The sequence below is a fragment of the Hippopotamus amphibius genome, chromosome 3 (assembly GCF_030028045.1).
Source record: "Hippopotamus amphibius kiboko isolate mHipAmp2 chromosome 3, mHipAmp2.hap2, whole genome shotgun sequence".
NCBI lineage: Eukaryota > Metazoa > Chordata > Mammalia > Artiodactyla > Hippopotamidae > Hippopotamus > Hippopotamus amphibius.
Window position 1 is genome coordinate 112720240 of NC_080188.1, and position 27665 is coordinate 112747904.

Sequence of the window (27665 nt, forward strand, 5' to 3'; positions counted from 1 at the left end):
CCCACGGACGCGCATCACGTGCACACCCACGTTCACACGCTCTCTCACACACACTCACACAGAGCGGAGCCGGGGAGCACGTGCAGGCACGCCAACACCCACGGGTCCCACAAACAGGCAGATGCACCCCAAACACTGACACGCGTGTGCAGCCACTCAGATGGGTCCCCGCACAGAGACCACCCCCGGAGACCCCAGCCTCTGCAGACAACCCAGACTGATGACCCTGAGCCACACATCCTGAAATAGGATGGACTTTCAGGGCCATCCAGTCCAACCCCTACTGATGTTCTGAGAGGGCAGCAGAGGCCCAGGGAGGGGAAGGGATTTTGTCCAAGACTCCCCAGCCCTGAAAGGAACAAGACTTCATTCACTTCCTGCATCCTGAGTGTGTACCCACATGCTGTGTTCTCTTTGTCTGCCTCACACCAGTTGTAGTCAACTCCTCCCTTTCTTTAATCTCCTGTGTCTACTCGCTCACCCAGTCCCCCTCTCGGCCCCCATCCAGCCCTTCCTTTCCATTCCCCCTGCTACTCCCTGTTTCATCTCCTCATTACCTCATGCCTAGAATATAGAAGAAAATAGCAATAACCTCCTCTCTGGTTTTCCTCCATTCAATCTCTCTCCCTCCCACTCAGCCGGCCCATGTTGGCCAGATTCATCTCACCAAAATTTGCATTATGTCATTCTGTTACTCGGGAATGTTACAATGGCTCTCTGTTGCCTATGGGTTAAAGATAAAACACCTTAGCAAAGCCTCAAAGATCCTTCAGAGTCTGGTCCCAACGGCCTTTCTAGTTTTTTCTCTCGTGCCCTCAACCCAAACCTTCTCTCCAGCTAGAAAGATCGTATCATGCTGGCCATCAGTTACCATGTACTTGAAACCCACAAACCTACTTTGAGCCCTCCCCAAAGTTCCTCAATCTCCCCCAAACTAGGAACCCTCTCCTGCTGTCCTCAGATGACAGACTCCAGAGCCCTTCCCCAAGACCAAAACTGCATCTTGCAGACCTTATCCATGGGGTTCTTTTCCTGTCCTTCAAAGCTGCTGGTAGAGGCTCAGGCTGGGGTTCCCTCCTAGGAGATGGCTGTCCCCTACTGGCCACCTTGGGTATCACAGCCAGGCTCAGTTCTAAACTGAGAGAGAGCATCTATCTGCCTGGGGAGAGAAATAGGAGTACGCCAGATGACAAGGTTCATAAGCCCTTAAACCTCTAAAGTTCTTACACTCAGAGTGGGGGGAGGGTTCTCAGCCCTGCTTTCTGAGCTGCTGGCTCCTTACTTTAGCTCCCTAATCCAGGAGAGAACCCCTCTTCTATGAAATACAAACTTGGGGGCTCCCAGAACACTGCTGAAGGGAAATTTGCCCACCTGGCTCTGAGAGGCCACCAGGCCAGGGACAGTCCAGGTGGCAGGCCCAAGGTCCAGGTGGGGTCAGGTTTCTATATGAATTCTTAATGCTTCCAGCCAGACTTGTCAGATGTTCCGAAATACGAGCATCTTCTTTCATCTCTGTACATGATGCCCTTCCCCACCCCCACTACCCCTGGGAGTAGGCCAAGGAGGCGAGGCCTGGGTCAGCTACCCAGCAGCCTCTTGAGAAATGATCTGGGGGACACAGATGGGTGAATGACCTAGTTATTTTCCCATTTACTGTGTGACCTTGAGCAAGTCACTTAACCTCTCTGAACATCCCTTGTTTGGTTTTGCATTTATAACCTGGGGGCAGCAGCGCCCGCCGAAATTGAGTTGTTGTGGGGAGTAAGTGCAGTAGCCCGTGGAAAGGTGACCTATATGTTTGCTGTTATCCTTATCTTTCCTCAAGCCCTGCTTCCCTCCTCCGGTTTTCTTCCAAGCCCAGAGGTGCCTTTTCCTCCTTCTTTTGGAGGTGGGGACTTTGGCTCTGCCATTACCCACTAAGATTCAAACTGCCTACCCCCAAATTCTTTGGCCTTCTTAGAAACTTCAGATGAGGTGGGGGAAGGGAAGTGAGAAATTGAGGCTGGCTGGTAGCTTGAGAGAGGAAGATGGAGCAGCTGAGGCCCAGGGGAGGGAAGCAGGCAGCAGAGAGAGGAAGGGTAAGACCCTGCTCAGAGAGAGAACAGCCAGGTGCAGACTCACTCTTTACCTTTCTTTTTCCTTCCTCCATCCTCCCCTCCTTCCCTTCTTCCTAGCACCTTCTCCATGCCCTGCTACTTCACACCTCTCACACCAGAAGCAGAGATGGCCACACAGAGCAGAGGTGAGGTCAGGAGCATGGAAGAGGGGTTGGGAGTGGCTGTTGACCAAGGCTTGTCCAGTCTTTCCAACCCACCAACCCCCTGCACAGCGGTTCTGAAAATGAAGGTCTTTTACATCTGATTTAGGTAGGAAACTGCTAAGATGCAGATTCCTGAGCCCCTCAGACCTACTGAACCAGACCTCTAAGGGAGCCCTGGAATCTACATTTTAACACGTGGGGGTGGGTTATATAGCTCTCTAAAGGCTGAGAAATAGCTCCTCAAAGGTGGGGTGGTCCACAGCGGGGAGGGGTGGGGCCAGACAGGAGAAAGCAAAGGGAGAAAAGTTAGCCCCCCCCACCACACACACCACACTCACACACATTCTTGGCGGAAGATACAGACAATACTCTTGCATGGCGAGGGTGATGCCAGGGATGGGGAAAAAAGGATGGAGGAGACAGATGGGGGGGGGGGGGGCGGGAACGCAGTGAATGTGACACCCAAGGTAAGCAGCCACAAGCGGGAACAGGCAGCTGCACGTTGCCCCCCACCCGTCTTGGCTATCTGAGACCCTGAACTTCTGGTCCTGGGATGTGGAGACTCTGTTAGAGTCCCCTGTTTCTGGGGCGTAGGGGGTCAGGGAGCAGGTCTCTTCTCCAGAGACCAGCGGCCCTCCCCGCAGGGTCCACGCTCAGGTACACGGATACACATCCACCCGTCACTTCCCCGGCCGGAGCCCTCCAGCCCCTTCCCTCGGGTCCAGCATCCGTCTGACCTTCTCCCTCCTTCTGCCTTCCCCAGCCCCCGTCCCAGCTCATCTGCATAAAGTTCCCATTAACACGTTTTCCCTCAGCTATTTACGATCCCGGAACTCGCTCCCAGCTCGCGAGCCCGCTTCCCGCCGCCCCCTCGCCCCTCGGAGTGTGGCCTCATTAACCCTTGCGACTCGGGTCACGCCCGTCGGCCTGGACCCCGCCGGCTCCGCCCGCGCGGGGAGTCCAGGGGATGAGGGGCGCGCCCCGGGAGGACCGCAGAGTCTGCCGCGGGTCAGAGGCCGGGGCTCTCCGGAAAAGAGGCAGGCGCTTGCCCGCCCCTCTTTCTGGGAAGAGATGGGGAGGGGGGCTTCTCCCGGGAGACTCGGGGCGTCGAAATTCCTCTTCCCTCGTCCTGCGGCCCCCGCACCCCTCCTCCTCCCCGCCACGTACCCCCTCCCCTCCCCAGCCATCTGTTCCGCTCGGCAGCGCCGCGACAAACACGGCTCCAGCTCGCTTCCGCCCCTGCCCAGCCCCCTCCCCAAGCTCCCCGCCCCGGGAAAGGGGAGTGCGGAGACACCCCTCCCCCAGGAGGCCGAGATCTCTGCCCGCATCTCCCACCTGGTCCCACGCCCCAAGCTGGGCAGGGGCAGGCTCGAGACCCTCTCCTGCAGCCTCGAGGGCCGGTGGGGCAGGAGATAACCCTCGAAAGGGTGGTTGGGGAAAGGCGCGGGGACATCTCATAGGAGGACAGGGCAAGCCAGGGTAGGGGTCTGGAAATAGAGACCCAGGAAAGGCAGACTAGTGGGTCAGGGGTGTATGTGGAGGGATGTGGGGTGTCCCTTCGGGTCCCCCCCTCCGCTCGCTCCCTCCCACCTGGTCCCAGCCTCAGCCACGCAGCGCCGCCTGCTGGGCACACCGAGTACCCGCCGCACACGCCTGGCGTCCTCCACCCCTCTCACTTCGGTTCATCGCTTGTGATCAACTTCCACCAGGCTGTACGGACAGTCACAGTCAAGGTCCGGAAGAGAGAGTGTAGCGAGACCCAGGCAAGGCCTCCGGGAACCGTCCGACCCGTTGGCGGGTGCTGTCCGGTTCTGGTTTTGTATTTTGCTAAAAGGGCACAGTGTTGGAAGCCAGGAGTCTGGGCCCAGAGCAGGCAGGGATATGCTATGTAACTTTGCCAAGTCTCCAGACTTCTCCCGACATCTGTGAAATGGATGGGTCAGTCTGTTTTGTCAACTCCTGAAGAGAGTTTAAGACAAAGGGAGGGCTTATTTGTAATACTGTCTCCAAGGGTGGGTTTTTTTTTTTTTTGGAGGGGGGTGGGTGGCTGTGAATAAGGCCTTTGCGGTTACTCTCAGCACTGACTGGGCAGCAGAGAGCTGGGCTGAGAATCTTGGAACCTCTTTAATGTGCGGACTGCCTTGGCTACCTGTGGTCAGGACTCAGCGGTTACAATGCCCAGGTTCCAAGCTCAGCTCCACCACCTAGAGCTGTGTGCCCTTGGGTCTTGTACCTTAACCTGTCTGAGCTTTCCTCAATCCACAAAACAACCTGAAGACACTGGCCTCTGTGGTTAGGATGAAATGAGATACCTGTGTAGCTAGGACAGGCAGATCCTCAACAAATGTTAGTGGCCCCTCCCTGCCCCATCCCTCCATTCTGTGACTTTAAGTTTTATGTCCCAGGACAGAAAGTGATGTAGGAGTGGGATAAACAAGGTATAGCTTCCTGGAAGGTCCCTTGTCCTCAAAGATGGTGTCTTCCCTTGATGCAGGTAACTTTAAAGCCTCACTTTATTGCTAAAAGTAAATATAAATATAGCACAAAATGAAGCTCAAAATTTGCATGAAGTTTTAAGATAAAACACTATAAAAAAATATTACTTTCAACAGACCTCCAGGGATGCCTGGATAGCAAAATTTGAGAGGTATTAGCATTCTTTCCAAAGCATCCTGCCCTGATCGCCTGTAGGGAAAAAGGCCAACCTCCAGATGTACCCCAAACCCCGAGAAGTGGGGGGCAGGAACAGAGGTCAGGATCTGGACTCCCACCAGACATGAAGGGCAGGGCATGGTTGAGAACAGGGAGGTGACACAGACAGCCAGAGGTGGACAGGCTGGCACTTCAGCTGCCCTACTTAATGCCCAGCTGAGCCTGGGTGAGGAAGAGGGATGCGGGTGTGGGAAGACATATCCCCCCCTGCCAACCAAGACACAGGCAGGCACATACCAGCCAGTCTCTCACTTCCCTTTTTATTTCCTCTAAGATCTGCAAGCAGCAGCACCCGGGAGGGAACTTGCCCTCCAGCCCCAGGAAAGGGCTCACCTCCCACACGGCAGCATCCAGGACACAGCCAGCACCTCAGACCCCTCTCCTCTGAGGGGAAGGTGGTTTTATACACACGTACACACACGCATGCATGCACACTGGGCACTGCACAGCTGAGATCTTAACCCCCAGGATGCCCCAGCAGGCAGGCCCCTAGGCCCAGAGAAAGGGCAGGGCCACACCCTAGTCTCCTCCAATCCCAGGATCAAGAAGATCCAATCTTAGCACAGGAGACATCTTCAGTCAATGCAGCACTGCTTTGGGGATTTGTTTGTTTTTTCTTTTTTTTCTTTTTAACAAGTCCCTACAAAAATAGAACTTCTCTTGGTATTTATAAATCCCCATCCACTGGCTCTGTGTGGAGGTCACAGGTAGGAAAGCCACGAGGCATTCCCTTTGGCTGCTCAGGCCTTGGCGGCCTGTCATCCAGGTCCCTGGGCTCAGAGGCCTAGGCAGTCGCCTCGGGGCTGCGAAGCACCTTCAGGGAGCCCTCCCAGGGGGTGATGTACTCCCTCTGGAGCCGGGCACGGTAGTAGAAGAGGTAGCAAGGTAGCAGGAATCCCAGGAGTGAGAATAGCAGGAGGCCCAGATTCACCTTTAGGGCAAGGAGAGAGAGAAAAAAAGAGAGTCAGGTAGGTACCTGTTCACCCTCATCACCCCCAGGGACCCTCCTTAGCCTCCCACATGGAGGAGAAGGCAGTCATTTTTAGTGCAGGTCCTGGGCCAGAATGATAACTAGAGCTGGTACTTGCTGTGTGCAGTCACTCTCCTCCAGCATCTCACTGAACGTGCAGCAGCCTTGTAAATTGTCCGAGCCTGGTTTGAACCCCAGCTAACGCCGGTGCCCAAATGATCTGGCACTGTCTGGACAGCCTGGGCTGGGAACCTCGACCTTTGAGGACATCAGCAATGGGATCCCATTTGGGGTGGTGAGAAGAAGCTCCCAGGCAGTTGAAAGCAACGGGGTGCAGTCTGGGATCGAAGGCCCAGGAGGCCCAGCACAGGGGCCCTCCAGGGGGCTCGGACCCAGCTCACATCCTGCCCTGCGTTACTCTCAGTGTGGCTCTGGCCTCCTTCTTCTAGGCCACTGTGGCAACATTCAGGACAAAGTACACCGTGTGCTTAGCGCCTGGTGAGCGCTCGGGAAATGGCAGTTGTCATTTCGTCATCCTTCTGGCAGGATGGTTTACGGGAGTGGGTGGCTCCTCGGGGCAGACATCAGCTTTAAGGAGGGGAGGCCAGTTGCATGTAAGGAAAAGCCTTTCCAACAAGACCAACGGCTGCCGCCTTGTGCAGGACTGGTGCCCCGTAGCTGGGGGTGTTGGGCTAAGTAAGAGGGTTTGGAGGAGTCCCTTTCTAGGGGCACTGGAGAAAAGATCCCCACATTGGGTGGAACTGGGTTGGATCAGGACTGGGCCACTTCACAAATCACCTGGGAGCTTGTTACAAACAGAGTCCTGGGCCCAGGACATGAGATGCTGATTCAATAGGCTGGGGAATCTGTGGGTGGGTCCCAGCCAGCTTGGGAACCCCCTGACTAGAGACCTTCAAGGGGCCTCCTGGCTGAGATGAGAGAGAGCGATTCCGTCACATGCAAGAGCCCCCCACCCCTAACTCCTCGGTTGCACCCAGGAAGGGGGATCCTGTTGCCCCCAGGCCACCCCCACTTCTCACCCAGAAGGGCTCTCCTTTCAAGGGTCCCACCATGGCCATGAAGAGTGGCTGCTGGAGCAGGGCAAACACGGCACTGATGAGGGACTGCAGGCCCGTCAGCGTCCCAAAGTGGTTGGATGGGTACCTGTCGATGAGAAGTGGGAGGGCCCAGTGGGAGGGGCACGGTCCTCTCCAGCCCCGCCCCCGTCCCATCCTTCACTGGGTATCACTCTACGTTAGCCAGGTAGCGCAGAGCTTAAGAGTTCAGGCTCTCTGCACATGCCCTGGCGTCAAGGGTGTATGCTGTGACTTCAGGGCTACTGAGCTGCTTTCTGACACCTACTGGCTGTGTGATAATAGCAAGTAATTCAACCTCTCTGAGCCTCACTTCCTTCCTTGAAAACGGGGATAGCACTAACCTCACTGGACTGTTTGTTTGTTCTTTTAACACATATTTGTTTAGAGTTCCTACTACGTGCCAGGTACTGTTCTAGGTGCGTGGAGATACAGCAGTGGACCAAACAGACATAGAGGTGGCATTCTGGGGCGGGTGGCAGTCACACAACAAGCAAAATAAATGCATAGTTGGGACTTCCCTGACGGTCCAGTGGTTAGGGCTCTGCACTTCCCAGGGGGCATGGGTTTGATCCCTGGTCAGGGAACTAAGATCCTTCATGCTGGGCATGGCCAAACAAAAACAAAAACGCACAGTGTGTTACAAAGAGAAGTTAAGCAGAGAAAGGCACTGAGGGTGTCTAGGGGGCTGCGATTATAGACAGGATGGCCAGGGAGGCTTCCCTAGGAGGACGTCTGGGGAAAGACCTGGAAGAGGTGAGACGGCTGGGAGCCTTGTGGATATCTGGAGGAAAAACATGCCAGGAAGAGGGGACAGCAAGTCCAAGCGCCCTGAGGAAGGAACACACGTGGGGTTTCCGTGGCACGAGGCAGCCGTAGTGGAAAAAGGGGGTGAGCAAGGTGGGGAAGGGAAGGAAGGGGTCCCTCAGGGGCCAGACCTGTAGAGCCTTTTAAGGCGTAATAAAGCCTTTGGCTTTTTCTCTACTCTCTACGTGAGACGAGGCGGGCAGTCATAGAGTGACGCGAAGAGACTTATGTCCCAACAGGTGTCTCCAGCTCCTGTGTTAAAAATACTGAGGGAGGCAAAGGCAGATGGGGGCGGGGCAGGCCATCAGGAGGTGGTGGCATGAATCTAGGGCAGGGGTGGGGGGTGGAGGGGGTGGCATTGCTGGAGAGGCTGAGAAGGGCTGGGTTTGGAGTCTGTGGAATGTGGAGCGGGCGGGCACGCTGACGGGCTGGATGTGGAGTGTGAGGAATGAGGAGGTGGTATCAAGATGACCCCAGGATCTGGCTGGGGCTGCCCTCTGAGGTCTGCATGAGGGGGTGGGGTCAACGTCTCACCCTGTGATCGCCGTGGAGCCAGTGCTCCACAATGGTTACGATTCCGTCACCTCTCTTACTCCATCACACAGACCCACCGGACAGACACTCAGCCGTGGAAACCGGAAGAAGAAGGGGAAAGGGAACAGGGCTGGGGGGTGGGGCAGGATGGGGGGTTGTTCAACAGGAATTAGGAACGTTATGAGACAAACGAGACTGCGGTCTGGAAATGTCGACAGGGCTGACGTGGGGAGAGAGGCCGTCCTGGGGGCCATTCCCGAGAGCAGACAGAGGACCAAAGTGTCATTAGACCCAGGGTTTCAGCTGCCCCTAAGGGAAGACGTTCTGATGGTGGAGTCGTTGAACAGCGGGGTGGGCTGCCTTTGAGGAAGTGGCCTCCCCATCCCTAGGGGGCTGGGAAAAGGCAGTGGACCAGACAACCTTCAGATCCTCACTAACCCTGAGATACCAGCACTCCAGGGAGGCCAGGGAGGGGTGTGCTAAGGGGAGCCCGGGAGCCCCCAGGAAGGCCCTTCAGCCCCAGCTGACTCACACTGCAGCGTAGAGGCCTCCACAGGCCGAGTGGTAGAAGCCTCGGACCACGGTGTGCAGGACAAAGGTCAAAAACTGAAACCAGAAAGAGAGGGGCAGAGGTTAAGAGCGGTGTGGAGGCAGGGGGAAGGATGGGTAAGGGTGAGGAGGCGGACAGAGCCTACACACGCCTGCCCCCTGGCCAACCCAACCTCCTAGAAACACTTCCTGGAGAACCCAGAAAACAGACCCAGAGGACGGGAATCCTGCTTCCTGGAAGGCAGGTGCCGGGTGAACCGTGCCTGTGGCGGAGCTCTGGGAATCAGGGAGAACGGGGAGGATGGAAGTCGGTACCTGGAGGTGTAAGTTGTTGATAAGGCAGGTGATGCCAAAACCCACGAGCAGAAGGTTGGTCAGGGTGAAGGCGTTGATGGCATTGGTGAGCTTCTGGATCTTGCGGTAGCGCGGTCTGACGGACTTGGTGGCCATCCCATCCCTGAGGAGAACGGGCCATCACTGGCCGCTGCTCCTACCTTCTCGGCAGCCCCCCAGGTCCTCCGCCTGGTCCCTCCCCTTTCAGGTAGCAGAAAATGGAGAAAGTCATTCCTCCAGCCCTGTGTTTCTCAAAGCATGGCTCCCCCATCATCCTCTGGAGCCTTCCTTTAAAATGCAGATTCTAGGGCCTCGCCCCAGACATCAGAATCTCAGGAGCAGGGCCCTGGAATCTGCATTTGGAAAACTATCTCCTATTTCACAAGTACACTGAAGTCTGAGAATCAAGGATGGGAAGGAAGGTGGAGAATGGGGAGTTCTCACACCATCTCTCATCAGAAGCCCCCACAAAAGTGTCTCTGCCCATCAGCCCGGGGATAGTAACGTGGCCCCTGACTGCCCAGCAAGCCCCTCCCTCTAGCATGATCAAGGGCTCTGATACTGGCCCAAAAGAGAGAGATCAGTAGGCTGAGATAGATGAAGACAGGCAGCCCATTGGTCTGAGAGAAGAGCCCTGCTGATGGACCATGGCCATCAGAAAAGAGCACAGAGGAGGAATACTGGGTACCAGGGCTGGGGTGCCACTGGTGGGGAGGGAAGCCACATCCTTAGATGCTTTCTCTCCTATTCTCCCTCTCCCATCCTCTCAGGACAAACAGGACCATTTGGGTTAACACAGAAAAAGAGCACAACCAGTCAGAAGACCTCAGTTCAAGACCCAGTGGTGGTCTCCAGCCAACAAGATGGCCCCAACGATCCCCACGTCCTGTCTTCACACCCTGGTACAGTCCCCTTCCACAAGGTTCCAGAGTTACCCTGTGTGCCCATAGAAGACAACCTCACTCGTGTATGTCACTCCTGAGATTATGTTATGAAAGACGCTGCAGCTTCTGTCCTGCTCTCCTTCCCTTAGCTGTCTCGCTCGGGGGCCAGCCAGCTGCCGTGTCTTGAACAGTCTACAGAAATGCCCAGGCGGGGAGGAACCGAACCTCTCCAACGGCCACACAAGTGAGCTTAGGAGTGATTGCCCAACCCCAGTCAGCACTTCAGATAACTGTGGCCCTCCTGGCCAACAGCTTGACCACAACCTTGGGAGAGACCCTGCTATGGTCTGAAAGTTTGTATAACCCCTTTATGTTGAAATCCTAATGCCCAATGTGATGGTATTAAGAAGTAGGGCCTTTGGGAGGTGACTTGTGCCCTTATAAAGAGGCCCCTAGGTCCTTCTGTGTGAGGACACAGCAAAAATCTTCTACCCAGAAAAGGGCCCACACCCAACCAAGCTGGCACCCTGATCTCAGACTTCCAGCCTCCAGAACTGTGAGAAATAAATTTCCATTGATTGCAAGCTACCCTGTTTGTGGTATTTTGTTATACCAGTCCAAACAGACTCAGACAAACTCGGAGCCAAAACCACCCAGCTAAGTCATTCCCAGATGCTTGACTCTCAGAAACTATGAGACAATAAAGGTTTGTTGTTTAAAGATGCCAAGATTTGGGGTAATTTGTTATACAGCAATAGATATCTAATAAACCAACTCTATCTCTTCCTACCCGTAAGAAGGCTTTAGAGTGTACTCTGGAACCTACTACTAAAAGCTGTGTGATCTTGGGTAAGTTACTTAACCTTTCTATCTCAGCTCCTCATCTGTGAAATGAGGATAATAATCTACATACCCACCTCAGGGAGCTGATGCAAGACTAAACAGGACTATGCAAGTGCCAAGTGCACAGTCAGCGCTTAATGTCAGCTACACTTATTATCAAGCCAGCCAAGTCCCCTCTTAGTCTCAGTTTCCTCATCTGTAAAATGGGGATGTACCCTTACTCTCCCAGGACTCTTGACAGAATGAAATAAAATGCTGGAAAGCACAGAACTGTCATCATTCCTGGGCAGGTCACCTGGCAGTGGGGGTGTCCACACAGTCCTTGATCCTCCAGTCCATGACATAGCCAATGAGAGGGCAGGTGAGAAGGCACGACAGCTGCATGGCCCCAAAGACAGACGAGTAGAACTCAACTGGGCAGGGCGGGAAGAGAAGCGGGGTCAGGAACTGGCACGAGGGATGCCAACAGCCCAGTGGGCAGTATCACCTACTTCCAGCAGAGGAGAGAGAATGTCAAAATTGCCTTCCTTTGACCCCCCCCAAATTTTCAGATCCCCAAAACTCCCAGGGTGACAGGGGTGGGTTCAGGCTCCCCCTACACACACAGCAGGCAGTGGCGGGGTGGGTACAGGCCAGGGCCCGAGCTTTTGTCCCCCTACCTGTCTCGGTCGCCCTTTGTTTCAGGTCTTCCGTCTCTGTTGTGGGTGGAGGGGGAAAGCCAGGGTGAGAGGCGCTCAACCAGGGTGACCCCCTGCCCCCCCCAGCCCCCAGTGGGCTCGACAGCACCTCACCATGCTCCTGGCCACCGGTCACGGTGTACTCCAGCATCTTGTTCATGGCGGCCATGTAAAAGATGATCCGCAGCTGGGTCACGCCCATGGTAAGCAGGCTCCACAGGAAAATAGGGGAGCAGAGGCTCTTACGCAAGGGCACAAACCCTGGGGAGACAGCAGGGGGCGCCCCTGAGCCCCAGATCGTCCATTTGCCTCTGCATGTCCCAGCTGTTGCAGTTCTAAGCAGGGGCTCTGATGCTATGACTTCGGAGAGGAATCGGTTTCTTCAAAAACGAGGGTTCAGCCTTACTGGCTTCCAGATTCTATAACTATCTCACTAGAAAATTTTCTCTCTTTTTCTTTGGGGGGAGGGGGGCACTCTGTGTGGCTTGTGGGATCTTCGTTCCCCGACCAGAGACTGAACCCAGGCTCTCTGCAGTGAAAGCATGGAGTCCTAACCACTGGACCACCAGTGTGTGTACCCTAGGCTTGGCGTGGTAATAATAACTCCAGCCACTATTTATTGATATCAAGCACCTGCTACGTGCTGCACACTTGACATGTATTATCCCATGTAATCACACTGGACAACAACCCTATCTTCAGCACATTCTACAGATGGGGAGACTGCAGCTCAGAATGCACAACGACTTGCCTGACTTCACGGAGCTGGAAGCTGCAGGTCGCCCGGACTCAGCTCATGCCCGTAACAGCTCTGCCACGGGAGGGTCGTCAGTGGGGACCAGACTCAGAGCTTCACAGCATCCCACAGTCTACAAGGGCTTCCACATCCCTGTCTTTTCAATCCTCCCAACTAACTTCCCTGTGAGGTGGGTGTTCTTAGTGCCAGTTTAAGAGACGGGGAGAGAGAGAGCGGGGTTACGTGACCTACCCAAGTGACATGGCCTGTAAGTGGGAAGCTGGACTCAAACCCCCATTTCCCAGGTCCATCCTTCCACTAATCACCGAGCTGACCCGTTGCAAAGCCGCCCTGGCAGAAGGCAGGTGCAGCTCCTCCTGTAGCCGGCAGGAGGCGCCAACAAACCAGGTGTCAGAGGACCCAGACAGGAGGCTGGCTCACCTGCAGTATCTGATGCAAGAGGCTCGGAGGTTGCAGGCAGCTCTGAGAAAACCAGCTCTCCCACAGGCCTGGACATCCTGCCCCCTTCTGGAAGCTGCCCCCTCCCTCATCGCAGGAATCCCGCAGAGTACCGCTGAATCTGAGCTTCCCAGAGTTCTCTGAGCTTTTGATTTTGTCCCCATTCTAGAAATGGGGAGCATGCCCACCTCTATGAGGGGGTGTTGTGAGGACGGAAGGGGGGAGAAGGAGCACTTAGGGTCCTCACGCGTCGTGAGGACCCATCCTCCCCATCCCCCAAAGCTGGCACCTTGACCAGACACTCACTCTCAGCAGCTTTTTCTGAGTTGCCACGAACGTCCTGGGATGAGATGAAGATGTCGGCCCCCTCCTCCAGACTGGGGGCCTTCTGACTCAGCCGCTGGCCCACGGTGGTCACATAGGTGTAGAAGCGGTCACCTGTCACCTTGTGATCCAGGGCCAGCCCTCTGAGCTTGATCTTCTCCCTGCCAGTAGTCAGGCTCCAGCATGTGGGAACCAGCCACGCAGAGCCCACCCTCAACAGCCTGCCTCTGGGGGGCACTGTCCCGGGGGGTGCCAAGCCCCCCTTTACCCAGCACTGACATGCCCCCTGACCAGCTCCCAAGGGCAGGGCTTGTGTCTGTGTGTCTCAGAGCCCGGCCCAGGGACCAGCTCAGCACCCACTAAGTGAAGGGTGGATGAGCCATTTTCCACTTGGGCTGTTGCCATGGAGGCAGCATTAAGAACCCAAACTCTGGGGTGGGGGTGGGGGGGCGGAGGGAGGGATAAATTAGGAGTTTGGGATTAACATATACACACTACAACATATAAAATAGATAACCAACAAGGACCTACTGTATAGCACAGGGAACTATACTCAATATTTATAATAACCCATAAGGGAAAAGAATTGGAAACAGAATATATATATATATATATATATATATATATATATATATATCACTTTGCTGCACACCTGAAACTAACACAACACTGTAAATCAACTATACTTCAATAAGTTAAAAAAAAAAACTCAGACTCTGGAGTTCTGATTCCAACCTTAGATTCAGCCCCCTCCCCTCAATGGTATGACCTTAGGAAAGTCACTTTGTTCCCTGTGCCTTTGTTATGAATGGAGTTAATAACAGAACCCACATCACAGGGCTGATTGAGAGCGAGGGCTGAGCACAGTGTCTGGCACACAGGAGACTCTTGATCAGTATCAGCTATGTGACTGGCATCCCAGGGACTTGGTTGTAGAGCATCACCCTAGTCCCCTGGGGAACTGATGGGGAGGTGGGGAAAGCTGGCATTCAGCGTGCCCCACAAAGGGTAGGATTTCATTCCTTTGTATCCTCCCTTTCTGGGTCCCCATGGCACGTGGCACTATTGCAAGGGTCCCTCCTACTCTGATCCCATCCTCCAAACCCGGAAGGAAGAACAACAGTTCCTATGCTTTGGCTGCCTGTTTTATGGCCGATCTACTCAGAACACCTGCAGGTGGGTGGGATCGGGCCCTTGGTTCAGATGAGAAAGCAGAGCTCAGGTGATTTGCAAATCTCGGTTTCTCCGACTCCAAAGCTGTTTCTGTCCATCACACCACCACACCCCTGCCTCCAGGTCTGCACCGGGGAGTACCCCTCCCACCCACCTTCCACGGTCACTCACTTGTAGTTGACTTCCTCTGGCGAGGGAAAGGCTTCACTGGGCCAGTTGAGAGCACAGTTCAGAAAGATGAGGCAGGCCAGGCCTGACCAGGTAAACATGATAACCATAAAGGACACGCCGGCATCGTAGATCAGCTGTGGGGGGAGGGGACAGGCCCATGGAGGAGGCTGCCTGGCCCCAGGCCCGCCTCCTCCAGCCAGAGGTAGAACCCAGGCCCCAGAAGCCTCAGAAAAGGTCTCTTCTACCCCATTCCTTGTACCCAATTTGCAGATGAAGAAACCAAGACTGGAAGTTAAGAGCTGGATCTAAAAGCCCCACCATCCTCTTCCTTTTTCACTCCAGCCCCCGCTCAAGAGGTGTGAAATAGTTCCCACAAGGTGCTGAAAGGGCTGGCCACAAGATCAAAATGTCTTTGAAATCTCAATTATTAACTTAAGACACACCAATGTTGCCTTTGACTCCATACACATGTTTGTTTTCACACGAAAGTCATTTCATTTTATGTACAAGAAAGGAGAATGAAAGTGCCTACCCGTGTTTCTCCTGCCCCTTCCGGGCACCCTCCCTGGAGAAAGACAAATCCAGTCTGAGAAACCGTATCTCACCTTTCACAGGTGTGATAACGGAAAGAGGAGGGGCGTTGTGCAAGCGCTCTGCCCACAGCCTCCCAACCCCAGGGCAAGCAGGTTTTGTACTGATTTGGATTCTGTGCCAATGTATCTGCCCCTCTAGTGAGGAAGCCAGGTATGCAGAGATGTCCTGCCTGCCCCCCTCTGCCTGGAATGACTGCTGTCTGCCCTCCACTCAGGCTCTGAGCTCCAGTGCTGCCTGGGAAAACTGCTCCTCCTGGGCCTCAGGCTTTGGGGCTCTTTCTTCCCCCGGAGCAGGACAGAGCTTCAAAGGGCCACACCCCCAAAGACAGATCTTCCTCATATCCCACTGCCTTCGTCAAGGGAAGAGAGACCCCCCATCCTCCAGGCCGGCTCCTACCTGAACAATTTTTGGCCACCCCCATCAAGGTGCTCTCCATCTCCCCTGGTGATGGATGTTGAGCAAGTGTCTTCTAAACTAAGAAACTAACTGCCCAAGGCAGGAGCCGAGGAGCATGGTACAGCCCAGCTGAAAGGGTGCTTTGATATCAGAGGGAGAAAAGAGGCCCCAAACTTGCCCAGAGCTAGAACTCAGGCGTTCTGGCTCTAGGGTCACCAGGCTGACCTGTCTAGGAGTTGGCCAGGCCTGGCCTAGCTTGGTGACCTTGGACCCAAGACATCCAGGCTCTCCAGGGCAGGGGAAGGAGATGTGGCCTGAAAGGTGGGGTGAGGCCAAAGAGTCGAGGGCCTTGAAGGCCTGTGAAGGGGCTGGACTTGATCCTGTAGGCGAAGCAGAGCCGGTGGGTGAGCTAGTCCTCCACCTAAGATCAATCATTCTGGAAGTCGTGTGGATGACAGCTTAGAGAGAGAAAAGATTGGAGGCAGGGAGATCAGCTGAGAAAGCACCTGCCCAAAGCACTGGTCCAGGAGAGGGGGTGAAGGCCTGAACTGGGACGATGAAAAAGGAAAGGAGGAGAGCAGAGAAGTCAGACCCACTGGTCCGCAGCAGTGCCTAGGTTCTCCCCACGATGCTGCAGTGCTTTTCCCTGCAGTGGTGGGAACTGACCTCGACCGGCAGGAAACAGGTCACCAGACATACCAGCCGCTATGTACCCAGCCACCCCCTCTCCCCGCCCCAGTTCCTGTGTCAAGGCAGAAAGGAGGACAAGCGACCTCACTGACCACTCCCTGCCCACTCCCCAGGCAGCTCCATACCTTGATTCCGGGGTACGTGATGGCAGAAGAGACGTAGGAACCGATCATGAGAGCCATGAAAGTGGAGCGCAGGTTCCCAAACATGTTGGGCAGCTGGGAGAGGAGAGTGGCCCCAGTGAGCAGGGGAGACCCTGACACCCGCCCAGGGCTCCCCTCTCCCCACCTGAGAAAGCTTGGACGCTTCTAGCCCTGCACTCCTCAAAGTGAGCTCCAAGAACACTAGCCCCAGAGTCCCAACAGAAAAGTTCTAAGGCACCCATGTCGGAAACTGTGCTGTAATGCCCTCCCACACAAAGAAGTGCCCGTACAGAGAAATTTTATCCAACCCTGGGGTTTCCCAAGTTGGTTATTTACAGAGCTCCTTAATCATGAGTCCCCTCTGGATAACGCATAGGTTAGGTGTTTGAGAAATACTGATCTAGAGCAACTCCTTGGACAGCTGAGAACACTGAGGCCTGGAGAGGGAAAGAAAAGTACTCACGTGCACAGAGCACGTCAGTGACCTTCTCCCCTGTTCTGGCCACCCCAGCTCTATCCCAGACCCCCAGGCTATGACTGCGGCTGGCTCTGGAACAGGATGGCGCCCCTTAACCTTCTTGGTGGCCCCAAAGGCCTCCAGTCCGTGGTTTCTACTGAGCCAGGACAAGTAACAGGACGACTAGGGAGGTGAGGGTGGGAGTAAGGGAGGGGACAGGGCCAGGCCAGGTGTCCAGAAGAGGAGGCTGCGACACGCACAGCAGGCCCAGGACTCCCACCGGCAGAGAACCGATTGTGTGTTCCGCTCACTGGCCTGAGCTGGGCCCTCAGGGGAGGGGAAAGCAAAGTCACACAACCCTTTCTGTGCCCCCACCTCTCCCCCCTCCCCCCAGTCAACAGATCCCATAGCTGGAAGAGTCTCAGATGCCATGCAAAGCTGAAATCCTCCCCATTGAGGGGAAAACCGAGGCCCAGAAGAGGACCTCAAGTAGCTCTGGAGAGGAAGGTGAACAAACACAGAGAACTGCCCATCAACCTCCAAGCGGTTGTGAAAAACCGGTGGGGCCAGGCTGACCCTTGGGCACCCAAGTATCTGCAAGGCACCCTGCCAAGGACGCCAGGGAAGGTGCCAGGGCCGGGAGAGCGGCTGGGGCCTTGGCGCCCCTCGTTCCCCACCCCACCCCCGCCAGGGTCCGAGAGCGCCGTCTCCGCCCAGCACGTTCTAGGTCGGCCTGGTTAAACCGGCACAGCCCTGGGTGTCCCGGCCCGGATCTGTCCTGGCCGGGATCGGTCCCGGCCGGCTAGCCTGTTGGCCCGGGGGCGGTGCCGGGACCGAGAGGCGGGACCGGATCCGGGCCCTGCCATTGGCTGGAGATTACGGCGGCGGGGCAGGGGCGGGGGGCTGCAGGCTGAGAGCCCTCTAAGTCCCAGGGCAGGGTTCGAGGTTAGGCCCTGAAGGGCAGGGGAGAGAAAGGATTTAGGGCCTTGCGCCAAGTTGCACAGCGTGGAGAACGGGCGGCGGAGGAGGGCGGGGAGGAAGGGATCCTCTTCCTTAGAAAGTTGTGAAATGCCTCGGGCTGGAATTAAAGGCGGCTGCTGGGTGAGGTGAAATTCAGCCAAAAACACACAGTTTGGCGGTCAGGAGGCCCTCCTCTGATGTAAACAGCCCGAGGCTGACCCAGCCAGGAACCCGTTCCCTCCACCGCACACTCAGAAGCTTTTAACCCTTCGGCTCACTCATTCACATATACACTTTGACTAAGACACACCAAACACACATGTGAGAGGTCGAGCCAAGTGGAAAAGCCCTTTTTTGTAGGTCAAGCACAGTCAAGTGTCAGCAATTTTACATGGTTCAGTCTAGCACATTCACAAGTACATTCACCTACCCATGGAGAGCGTCACACACACACGCGTGGCAAACACACACCCACTGTCTTAAGCTGCCCACCCCCCTGGCTTTCTCATTACCCAGTTTTCTTCTTTCCAGCACCTATGACTAGGGACATCATTGATTAGTTTGCTTGTTTTTAGGGTTGTCTGTTCCCTCAACTTCTGAATGTAAGTTCCAGAGAGGTGAAGAAGTTGTCAGTTCTGTCTGTGCTGTGGCCCCAGTGCCTAGAACAGAGCTCGACAGACATATGGGCTTGGGACACATACACACACACACACACACACACACACACGTCCCCCAACATCCGCACTGACACTCTCATCTCTCATCTGCACACACACAGCCTCACACCCACTCTTCACTACAGCCTGCTCGGTTTCTCTCTCTCTCTCTCTCTCTCTCTCACACACACACACACACACACACACACACACACACACAGACACGTGCATTTAATCTGCGTCCACAGGCCCCTCTCCCACCCTCACCCTCACTCACTCCTGCCCCCCGCCCCACTTCTGGGCGCCCTGCTGCCAAGTGCAGGGCCTGTCATACTCACTGTGAGTGAAGAGAACGTTAGGCAGATGCCTCCAAAACCGTTCAGGGACAGCGCCAGGAATATCAGCGGAGACAGGCCTGGGAAGGGGAGAGGGACGGATGAGGGTCTTTGGGGAGCTGTGGGGGCTAAAAGCAGAAGCTGGGGTAACACCTTCCCCCCGCCCACTCTTTTCCTGTGGGGGCACGACAGGCCAGGCATCTCACCTTTGGTGTCCCAAGAGGCCAGGGCCATGAGGGTACAGGATGCCGCGAAGCAGGCACTGTGGAGACACGGGGCAGGGAGGAGGGGAGGCACTCTGTGCCTCCCCTCCCCCTGCAGCACCAGTCCCGCCCTCCAGCTCCCCGCAGCCCAGCCACCTCACCTGCCAATCAGCCGCATGGGCCGGGGGCCGAAGCGGTCCATGAAGATCCCCAGTGGCAGCGTGGTGGCGCTGAGCACAAAGGAGCCGATGGTGAAGCCCAGGTTGAGCATCTCTTCCTGCTGGTTACAGCTCAGCCACTGGTGCTGCTCACCCTGGGTGGCGTTGGTGGTGTTCTCAGCTGAGGAGGGGGAGGGAAAGGCTGCACACGACCACAGGAGCAGCCGGGCACTGGAGAGTGGCCTGGGATCAGGGGTCCTGCACTCAAATCTCCTGCCTTGGGACTTTCCTGGTGGTCAAGTGGTTAAAGACTCCGCGCTTCCACTGCAGGGGGCGCGGGTTCCATCCCTCGTTGAGGAACGAAGGTCCCACATGCTGCATGCTGCGTGGTGCGGCCAAAACAAAAAATCTCATGCCTCTGCTCGGCTGCTGACCAGGTGACTTTGGAATCACAGCTGCTCTGGTAGGCAAGGGGCTGCATAAATGGCAGCAGTCAGTGTCCGTTCACTCAATGGCCAAGCTTAGGGGGCAGAGGATCCCCAACAAGGAAGCACCCTCGAATCTCGGACATCAGTGAGTGATGCTTAAATGATGTAACAAGAATCCCCTTAAAACTCAGAGGAAACAAACACTGTATGCTAGCGCATGCATGTGGAATCTAGAAAAATGGTACTGATGACCCTAGCGGCGGGGCAGGAATAAAGATGCAGATGTAGAGAAGGGACTTGAGGATGGCGGGAGGGGGGGCGGCGGGAGGGAGAGGGGAAGCTGGGACACAGTGAGAGAGTAGCATTGACAGATACACACTACCAGATGTAAAATAGATGGCTAGTGGGAGGCTGCTGCAGAGTACAGGGAGATCAGCTTGGTGCTTTCTGAAGACCTAAAGGGGCGGGATAGGGAGAGTGGAAGGGAGGCTCAAAAGGGGGGGCATATGGGGATATATGTACACATATAGCTGATTCACTTTGTTGTACAGTGGAAACTAACAATACTGTAAAGCAATTATACTCCAATAAAGATTAAAAAAAAAAAAACCTTAGAGGACGCTTCCCCATAAATGACATTCTGATAAAACAACAGCAAATATATATTGAGCGTTTAACTGTGTTCTAGGCATGTTCTCAACGGTCACTGTATGAACTCACGACAGTCCCATGAGTCAGCTAATAAAGTATCCCCACTCTCCATATAATGAAACTGAGGCACAGAATTAGGACCACGGCACTGCCCTCCAGTACTCCTCTACAAGTTCACCTCCAAGAAGATTCACCCTCCAGGTAAGATGCCAACTTGGAGTTGTGACAGGTTAATGAAAAAGGCTGGTGGTGTGGGAAGGAGGGGAGTCTCACGTCACCCAATGCTCAATGAGTCATGAGGTGGCGGCTCCCCTGCCTCCTATTTGTTACTTAGGCATCACTGCCAAGGGCAAAGTTAGGGAGCACCTAACTTCGGTGCACAGACCAGGCAGACAGTCCAGGGTCAGAATTCCTACCACCATCCCTACTAGCTGTGCAATCTTGGACAAGTAAATTCCTCTCTTTGAGGCTCAGGCTCCTTGCCTATAAAAGGGAGCAGAGAATGCCTAACCCAGGCTCCTTAAGAGATTCAGTTGCAAAAGGGGAACGAAGAGCTTTGCACAGGGCCTGGCCCAGAGAGGGTGCTCCTGAAACGGCTGATGAAGGGGTAGATGATGGCCCTCTGGGGGCATCACAATGTGGTGAGCCTCTTCTCTAGGTGCTGGGGACCCCACTGGGCATAAGACAGGAAGCTCTCAGCTCTCCTGGGGCTTGTATTAGATAGTAAACAAGGAAGCAAATGGACACCGACATAAAGAGTCATAGGTGCTATGAAGAGAAAAAAACAGGAAGATGTGACAGTGCTGAATGCTGGGAAGGGAAGTATCTGCTCTCCGTGGTGACAGTGACCCCTGACTTCAGGTATCCGAAGGGCGTGCAGGTGGCAGAAGGCTGATATAAGGAAGAAGAGAATGAATTATTTTCAGAGCGTGAGTGCTGGCCAACCAGAGGAGGAAGCCCCTTGGGCAATGGGCTGCAGGGAAGCTGGGGCACGTGCTCAGGTATCTGAAAGAATGGATTAGGGGTTTTGAGCACACAGTCTCTGGGATTCAGGCTAGCCACCCCCCAATTTAGTGGTCCACCAGGTTTGTCTATACCTGTTCATTCAATCTACACACACTTAAGCGACATCTACTGTACGACAAGCATTGTGTTGGGACAGTGGGTAAAGCAGGAAGAAATGCAACAATAATTTAGACCAGAGGCTGCAAACAGGTGACCAGCAATGAACCCCACCCATATATTGCTTGGCTTGCAAATTTTAACTGGGTGCCAGTTTAAAATCAGGAGTTATCACCTAAAAATACAGAAGTCTGGTTTCTTTTCTTTTAAGAACTTTTATTGAGATTCAACTGACATACTATAAACTGCATATATATAAAGTGTACAATTTGATTTTTTTCTCATTAGTAATGTATATATGGCAATCCCAATCTCCCAATTCATTCCCCCCTCACTGCCACCCCCCGCTTTCCCCACTTGGTGTCCATATGTTTGTTCTCTACATCTGTGTGTCTATTTCTGCCTTGCAAACCGGTTGATTTGTACCATTTTTCTATATTCTGCATATATGTTAATATACGATATTTGTTTTTCTTTTTCTGACTCACTTCACTCTGTATGACAGTCTCTAGGTCCATCCATGTCTCTACAAATGTCCCAATTTCATTCCTTTCTACAGCTGAGTAACATTCCATTATATATATGTACCACATCTTCTTTATCCATTCATCTGTCAATGGGCATTTAGGTTCTTTCCATGTCCTGGCGATTGTAAAGGGTGCTGCAATGAACACTGGGGTACGCATGTCTTTTTGAATTACGGTTTTCTCAGGGTATATGCCCAGTAGTGGGATTGCTGGGTCATATGGTAGCTCTATTTTTAGTTTTTTAAGGAATTTCCATACTGTTCTCCACAGTGGCTGTATCAATTTGCATTCCCACCAACAGTGCAAGAGGGTTCCTTTTTCTCTGCACCATCTCCAGCATTTGTTGTTTGCAGACTTTTTGATGATGGCCATTCTGACCAGTGTGAGGTGATATCTCATTGTAGTTTTGATTTGCATTTCTCTAATAATTAGTGATGTTGAGCATCTTTTCATGTGCCTCTTGGCAATCTGTGAGTCTTCCTTAGTGAAATGTCTGTTTAGGTCTTCTGCCCATTTTTTGATTAGGTTCTTTGTTTTTTTGATATTAAGCTGCATGAGCTATTTGTATATTTTGGAGATCAATCCTTTGTCCATTGCTTCATTTGCAAATATTTTCTCCCATTCTGTGGGTTGTCTTTCTGTCTTATTTATGGTTTCCTTTACTGTGCAAAACTTTTAAGTTTAATTAGGTCCCACTTGCTTATTTTTGTTTTTATTTTCATTATTCTAGGAGGTGGGTCATAAAAGATCTTGCTGTGATTTATGTCAAAGGGTGTTTTTCCTATGTTTTCCTCTAAGAGTTTTATAGTGTCCAGTCTTACACTTAGATCTTTAATCCATTTGGAGTTTATTTTTGTGTATGTGTTAGGTAGTGTTCTAATTCCATTCTTTCACATGTAGTTGCCCACTCTTCCAGCACCATTTTTTGAAGAGGCTGTCTTTTCTCCATTGTATATTCTTGCCTCCTTTGTCATAGATTAGGTAACCATAGGTGCATGGGTTTATCTCTGGACTTTCTATCCTGTACCACTGATCTATATTTCTGTTTTTGAAATTGAAACTATAATTAAAAATCTTCCAACAGGGACTTCCTAGGTGGCGCAGTGGGTAAGAATCCACCTGCTTAATGCAGGGGACATGGGTTCGAGCCCTGCTCCTGGAAGATTCCACATGCCACGGAGCAACTAAGCCCATGCGCCACAACTATTGAGCCCATGTGCCGCAACTGCTGAAGCCCACACGCCTAGAGCCCATGCTCTGCAACAAGAGAGACCACTGCAACGAGCAGCCCGCGCACCACAATGAAGAGTAGCCCCCGCTCGCCGCAACTAGAGAAAGCCCGTGTGCAGCAATGAAGACCCAACACAGCCAATAAAATAAGAACATAAATAAATAAATAAATTTATTTTTTAAAAAATATCTTCCAACAAATGAAAGTCCAGGACCAGATGGCTTCACAAGCAAATTCTATCAAACATTCAGAGAAGCATTAACACCTATCCTTCTGAAACTATTCCAAAAAACTGCAGAGGGAAGAACACTCTCAAATTGTTCTTTGAGGCCACCATCACCCTGATTACCAAAACCAGACTAAAATATCACAAAAAAAGAAAATTACAGGCCAATATCACTGATGAACATAGACGTAAAAATCCTCAACAAAATACTAGCAAACAGAATCCAACAACACATTAAAAAGATCATACACCATGATCAAGTGGGGTTTGCCCCAGGATGCAAGGATTCTTCAATATACACAAATTAATCAATGTGATACACCATATTAACAAATTAAAGCATAAAAATCATATAATCATTTCAATCGATGCAGAAAAAGCTTTTGACAAAATTCAACACCCATTTATGATAAAAACTCTCCAGAAGGTGGGCATAGAGGGAACCTACCTCAACATAATAAAGGTCATATATGACAAACCCACAGCAAACATCATTCTCAATGGTGAAAAACTGAAAGCACTTCCTCTGAGATCAGAAACAAGACAAGGATGTCCACTCTCACCACTACTATTCAACATAGTTTTGGAAGTCCTTGCCACAGCAATCAGAGAAGAAAAAGAAATAAAAGGAATCCAAATTGGAAAAGAAGAAGTAAAACTGTCACTGTTCGCAGATAACATGATACTATACATAGAAAATCCTAAAGATGTCACCAAAAAACTATTAGAACTAATCAATGAATTTGGTAGGGTTGCAGGATACAAAATTAATGTACAGAAATCTCCTGCATTCCTATACACTAACAACAAAAGATCAGAAAGAGAAATTAAGGAAACAATCCCATTTACCACTGCAACAAAAAGAATAAAATACCTAGGAATAAACCTACCTAAGGAGGCAAAAGACCTGTACTCAGAAAACTATAAAACACTGATGAAAGAAATCAAAGATGACACAAATAGATGGAGAGATATACCATGCTTCTGGACTGGAAGAATCAATATTGTGAAAATGACTACACTACCCAAAGCAATCTACAGGTTTAATGCAATCCCTATCAAATTACCAACGGCATTTTTCACAGAATTAGAACAAAAAATTTTACAATTTGTATGGAAACACAAAAGACCCCGAATAGCCAAAGCAATCTTGAGAAAGAAAAACGGAGCTGGAGGAATCAGGCTCTCTGACTCCAGGCTATACTATAAAGCTACAGTGATCAAGACAGTATGGTACTGGCACAAAAACAGAAATACTGAAGTATATCTGACATGCAATATATTAGTTTCACGTGTACACCATAGCAATTTGACATTTATATACATTGTGAAATGATCACGACACTAAGTCTAGTTATCATCTGTCACCATACAAAGTTTATATACTATTACTGACTGTATTCCTTTGTTGTACATTACCGCCCAATTGTTATTAACTGCCTGGCGCCTGCTGGCATCTGAGTTTGCAGCCCCTGAGATGGTCCCTGCTCCTAAGTCTTTCACAATCAAATGACACTTTCTCTCACTAATGCTCAACTAATTAACACCTATTCTGTGCCAGGCTTTTCCATACAGTATATCATTTAATCTTCACAACCCTCAGAGGTGAGTGTAATGATCCCCATTTTATAGATGATGAAGCTCTGAAAAGCAAAGCAAGTCACAGTTACACAGCTTCTTACAGGAAGGCCTAGATTCCAACTCAAAACCTTCTCCAAAGCCAGCACTTCCCTGTTACCCCACTGGGCCTCTCTGCCCTGAACAGGGCAGCTTAGTACGTTTCCAAAGCTGACGCTGGTGCTGGCAAGGAAATGTGTTCTTCCATTGGTGGATAACTGCAGCCCAGTGGATGGCAAATAACTCAAGGTCAGTTAATGCATTCCCTTCTCTGGTTTCAATCCATCAGCCTCTTGTGAGTTTGACTAGTAAGAGCTAGTTCCTGAGGCCTGATCACTCTGAGTGGTTGGAAAAAGCCAGACTTCTTTCTTTTTTTTTTGCAATGTACTTTTTATTTTTATTTTTTCATTGTTTTATTGCAATATAGTTGATGTACAGTGTTGTGTTAGTTTTTGCTGTACAGAAAAGTGAACCAGTTATACATATGCATATATCCACTCTTTTTTAGATTCTTTTCCCATATAGGTCATTACAGAGTATTGAGTAGAGTTCCCGGGGCTATACAGTAGATCCTTATTATTTATCCATTTTACATGTAGTAGTATGTATATATTAATCCTAAGCTCCCAATTTATCCCTCCCCCCACCTCTTTACCCTTTGGTAACCAAAAGTTTGTTTTCTACATCCATGACTCTATTTCTGTTTTGAAAAAGGGTTCATTTGTACCATTTTTGAAAATTTTTTTATTTTTTTAAGATTTATTTTATTATTTATTTTATGTATTTATTTATTTATTGGCTGCATTGAGTCTTCATTGCTGCTCGAGGGTTTTCTCTAGTTGTGGCGAGCAGGGGCTACTCTTCGTTGCATTGAAGGCTTCTCATTGCAGTGGCCTCTCTTGTTGTGGGGCACGGGCTCTAGAGTGCAGGCTCAGTAGTTGTGGCGCACAGGCTTAGTTGCTCCGCGGCACGTGGGATCTTCCCAGCCCAGGGATCGAACCTGTGTCCCCTGCATTGGCAGGTGGGTTCTTAACCACTGTGCCACCAGGGAAGCCCTGTATCATTTTTTTTAGATTAAGCCAGACTTCTGAACCAAGAAGGAAGCCAACCCAGTATGCAAAGACCTCTGTCCATGTCCATTACAACAGGAGAGGTCCTTGACATCTAACCTCTCCCATTTTATAGACGTGTGAAGCATGGGGTGCAACAGGAAAAACATATGCAGTAAGTTAGTGATAGAGCTGGACTTAGAACCCAGAGAAAACAGTGTTTCCCGAAGTGTGGTTTGCACAGCACGTGTGCACTCAGGATGGGTTTAGAGGTACAGTTGACCCTTGAACCTCAGGGGGTTAGAGGCCTCAACCTTTCCCCCATGCACTGGAAAATCCGCCTGTAATTTAGTCAGCTCTGCCTATGTGGGGTCTCTCCATATCTGCGTTTCTGCAGCTGCTGATTCAACCAACCACAGAGCATGTAGTCCTGTACTATTTACTACTGAAAAAAATCCTGAGCAGTTCAAACCTGTATTGTTCAAGGGTCAACTGTACAGGGAATGTTTTTTGATGTTTCACAGTTACTAGTTATTTGAATGTGTATCAAACGCACAAACGCACATATACATATATATTTAATAGAAACATACATGTATGGTGTATGTGTGTGCAAGTAACATCAAACCCAAGATTCCAAGAGTATTACACATTTTTTTTAAACAAGATCTTTAGTTTAATTTAATTTTATTTATGTACTTTTTGGCCACTCCACACAGCTTGCAGGATCTTAGTTCCCCAACCAGGGAACCAGCCTGTGCCCCCTGCAGTGGATGCGCAGAGTCCTAACCACTGGACCACCAGGGAATTCCCAAGAATATTACACTTTAAAATGAGGCTTTTTTTTTCAAGTGGTTTGATTTAAAAGGAAGTGTTACGTAAATAATAGTACCTATGGCACACAGAAATGGTAAAACATGAATGAAGGTGAACTGTAAATGACTAGGTCTGGGAAACACGGGGAAAGAGGATCATGGTTAAGCGTTCTTCGTGTCCAAATTCTGGCTCCACTGGCTGTGCTGCTGAAACGTGGAGGCTCTGTTATCCCACCTGTGAAAAGGGGATAGTGGTGGCATCACGTGAGAGGTGGGCTCTAAGGACTGCCACACACACGCAATGCTCACAAAATGATCCCAGGTCTGTGAGCCCTTCCTCACATCCTCCACCCTGGCCCCATGATTCATTTTCCTGCAGCTGACATGGCCACATTCTCCAAAACAGTCGTAGAACTGAGCTCTGGCTGGATGTCTTGTCTGTGACGGGACATCCCCAGGAGAACTCTTAAGCTGAAGGCCTTGGAGAAAGGTTCTGGGTCAAGTCTGGGGCTGAATATTCACTCTGCTCCTTATTTATTAGCTCTGTGACCTTGGGCAAATTACTTAGCATCTCTGAATTTCAGCTTTCCCTTCTATAAAAACAGAGTTGTTGTGGGGACTAAAGATCTAAATAGCAGGACTTCCCTGGTGGTGCAGTGGTTAAGAATCTGCCTGCCAATGCACAGGACACGGGTCCGATTCCTGGTCCAGGAAGATCCCACATGCCAAGGAGTAACTAAGCCCATGTGCCACAACTACTGAGCCTGCACTCTAGGGCCCGCATGCTGCAACTACTGAAGCCCACGCGCCTAGAGCCCGTGCTCCACAACAAGAGAAGCCCCTGCTCACCACAACTAGAGAAAGCCTGCGCACAGCAACAA

The 27665-nt window shown here is 51.8% G+C and overlaps 1 protein-coding gene across 1 annotated transcript in view; it reads right to left on the bottom strand.

Annotated features, from left to right (window-relative positions):
• Positions 1-4820: 4820 nt before the first annotated feature.
• SLC43A1 (solute carrier family 43 member 1) overlaps positions 4821-27665 on the bottom strand; it is a 28980-nt gene continuing 6135 nt past the window's right edge. The window contains exons 3-15 of the mRNA XM_057729139.1: positions 19122-19299; positions 18964-19019; positions 18761-18837; positions 16332-16424; positions 14527-14660; positions 13165-13343; positions 11778-11924; positions 11646-11681; positions 11282-11399; positions 9242-9383; positions 8910-8983; positions 6983-7106; positions 4821-5903 (exon numbers count right to left, since the gene is read on the bottom strand). Coding sequence (XP_057585122.1) covers positions 5757-5903; positions 6983-7106; positions 8910-8983; positions 9242-9383; positions 11282-11399; positions 11646-11681; positions 11778-11924; positions 13165-13343; positions 14527-14660; positions 16332-16424; positions 18761-18837; positions 18964-19019; positions 19122-19299 — 1505 coding nt within the window. The 3' untranslated portion in view covers positions 4821-5756. The remainder of the gene's footprint in view (positions 5904-6982; positions 7107-8909; positions 8984-9241; positions 9384-11281; positions 11400-11645; positions 11682-11777; positions 11925-13164; positions 13344-14526; positions 14661-16331; positions 16425-18760; positions 18838-18963; positions 19020-19121; positions 19300-27665) is intronic.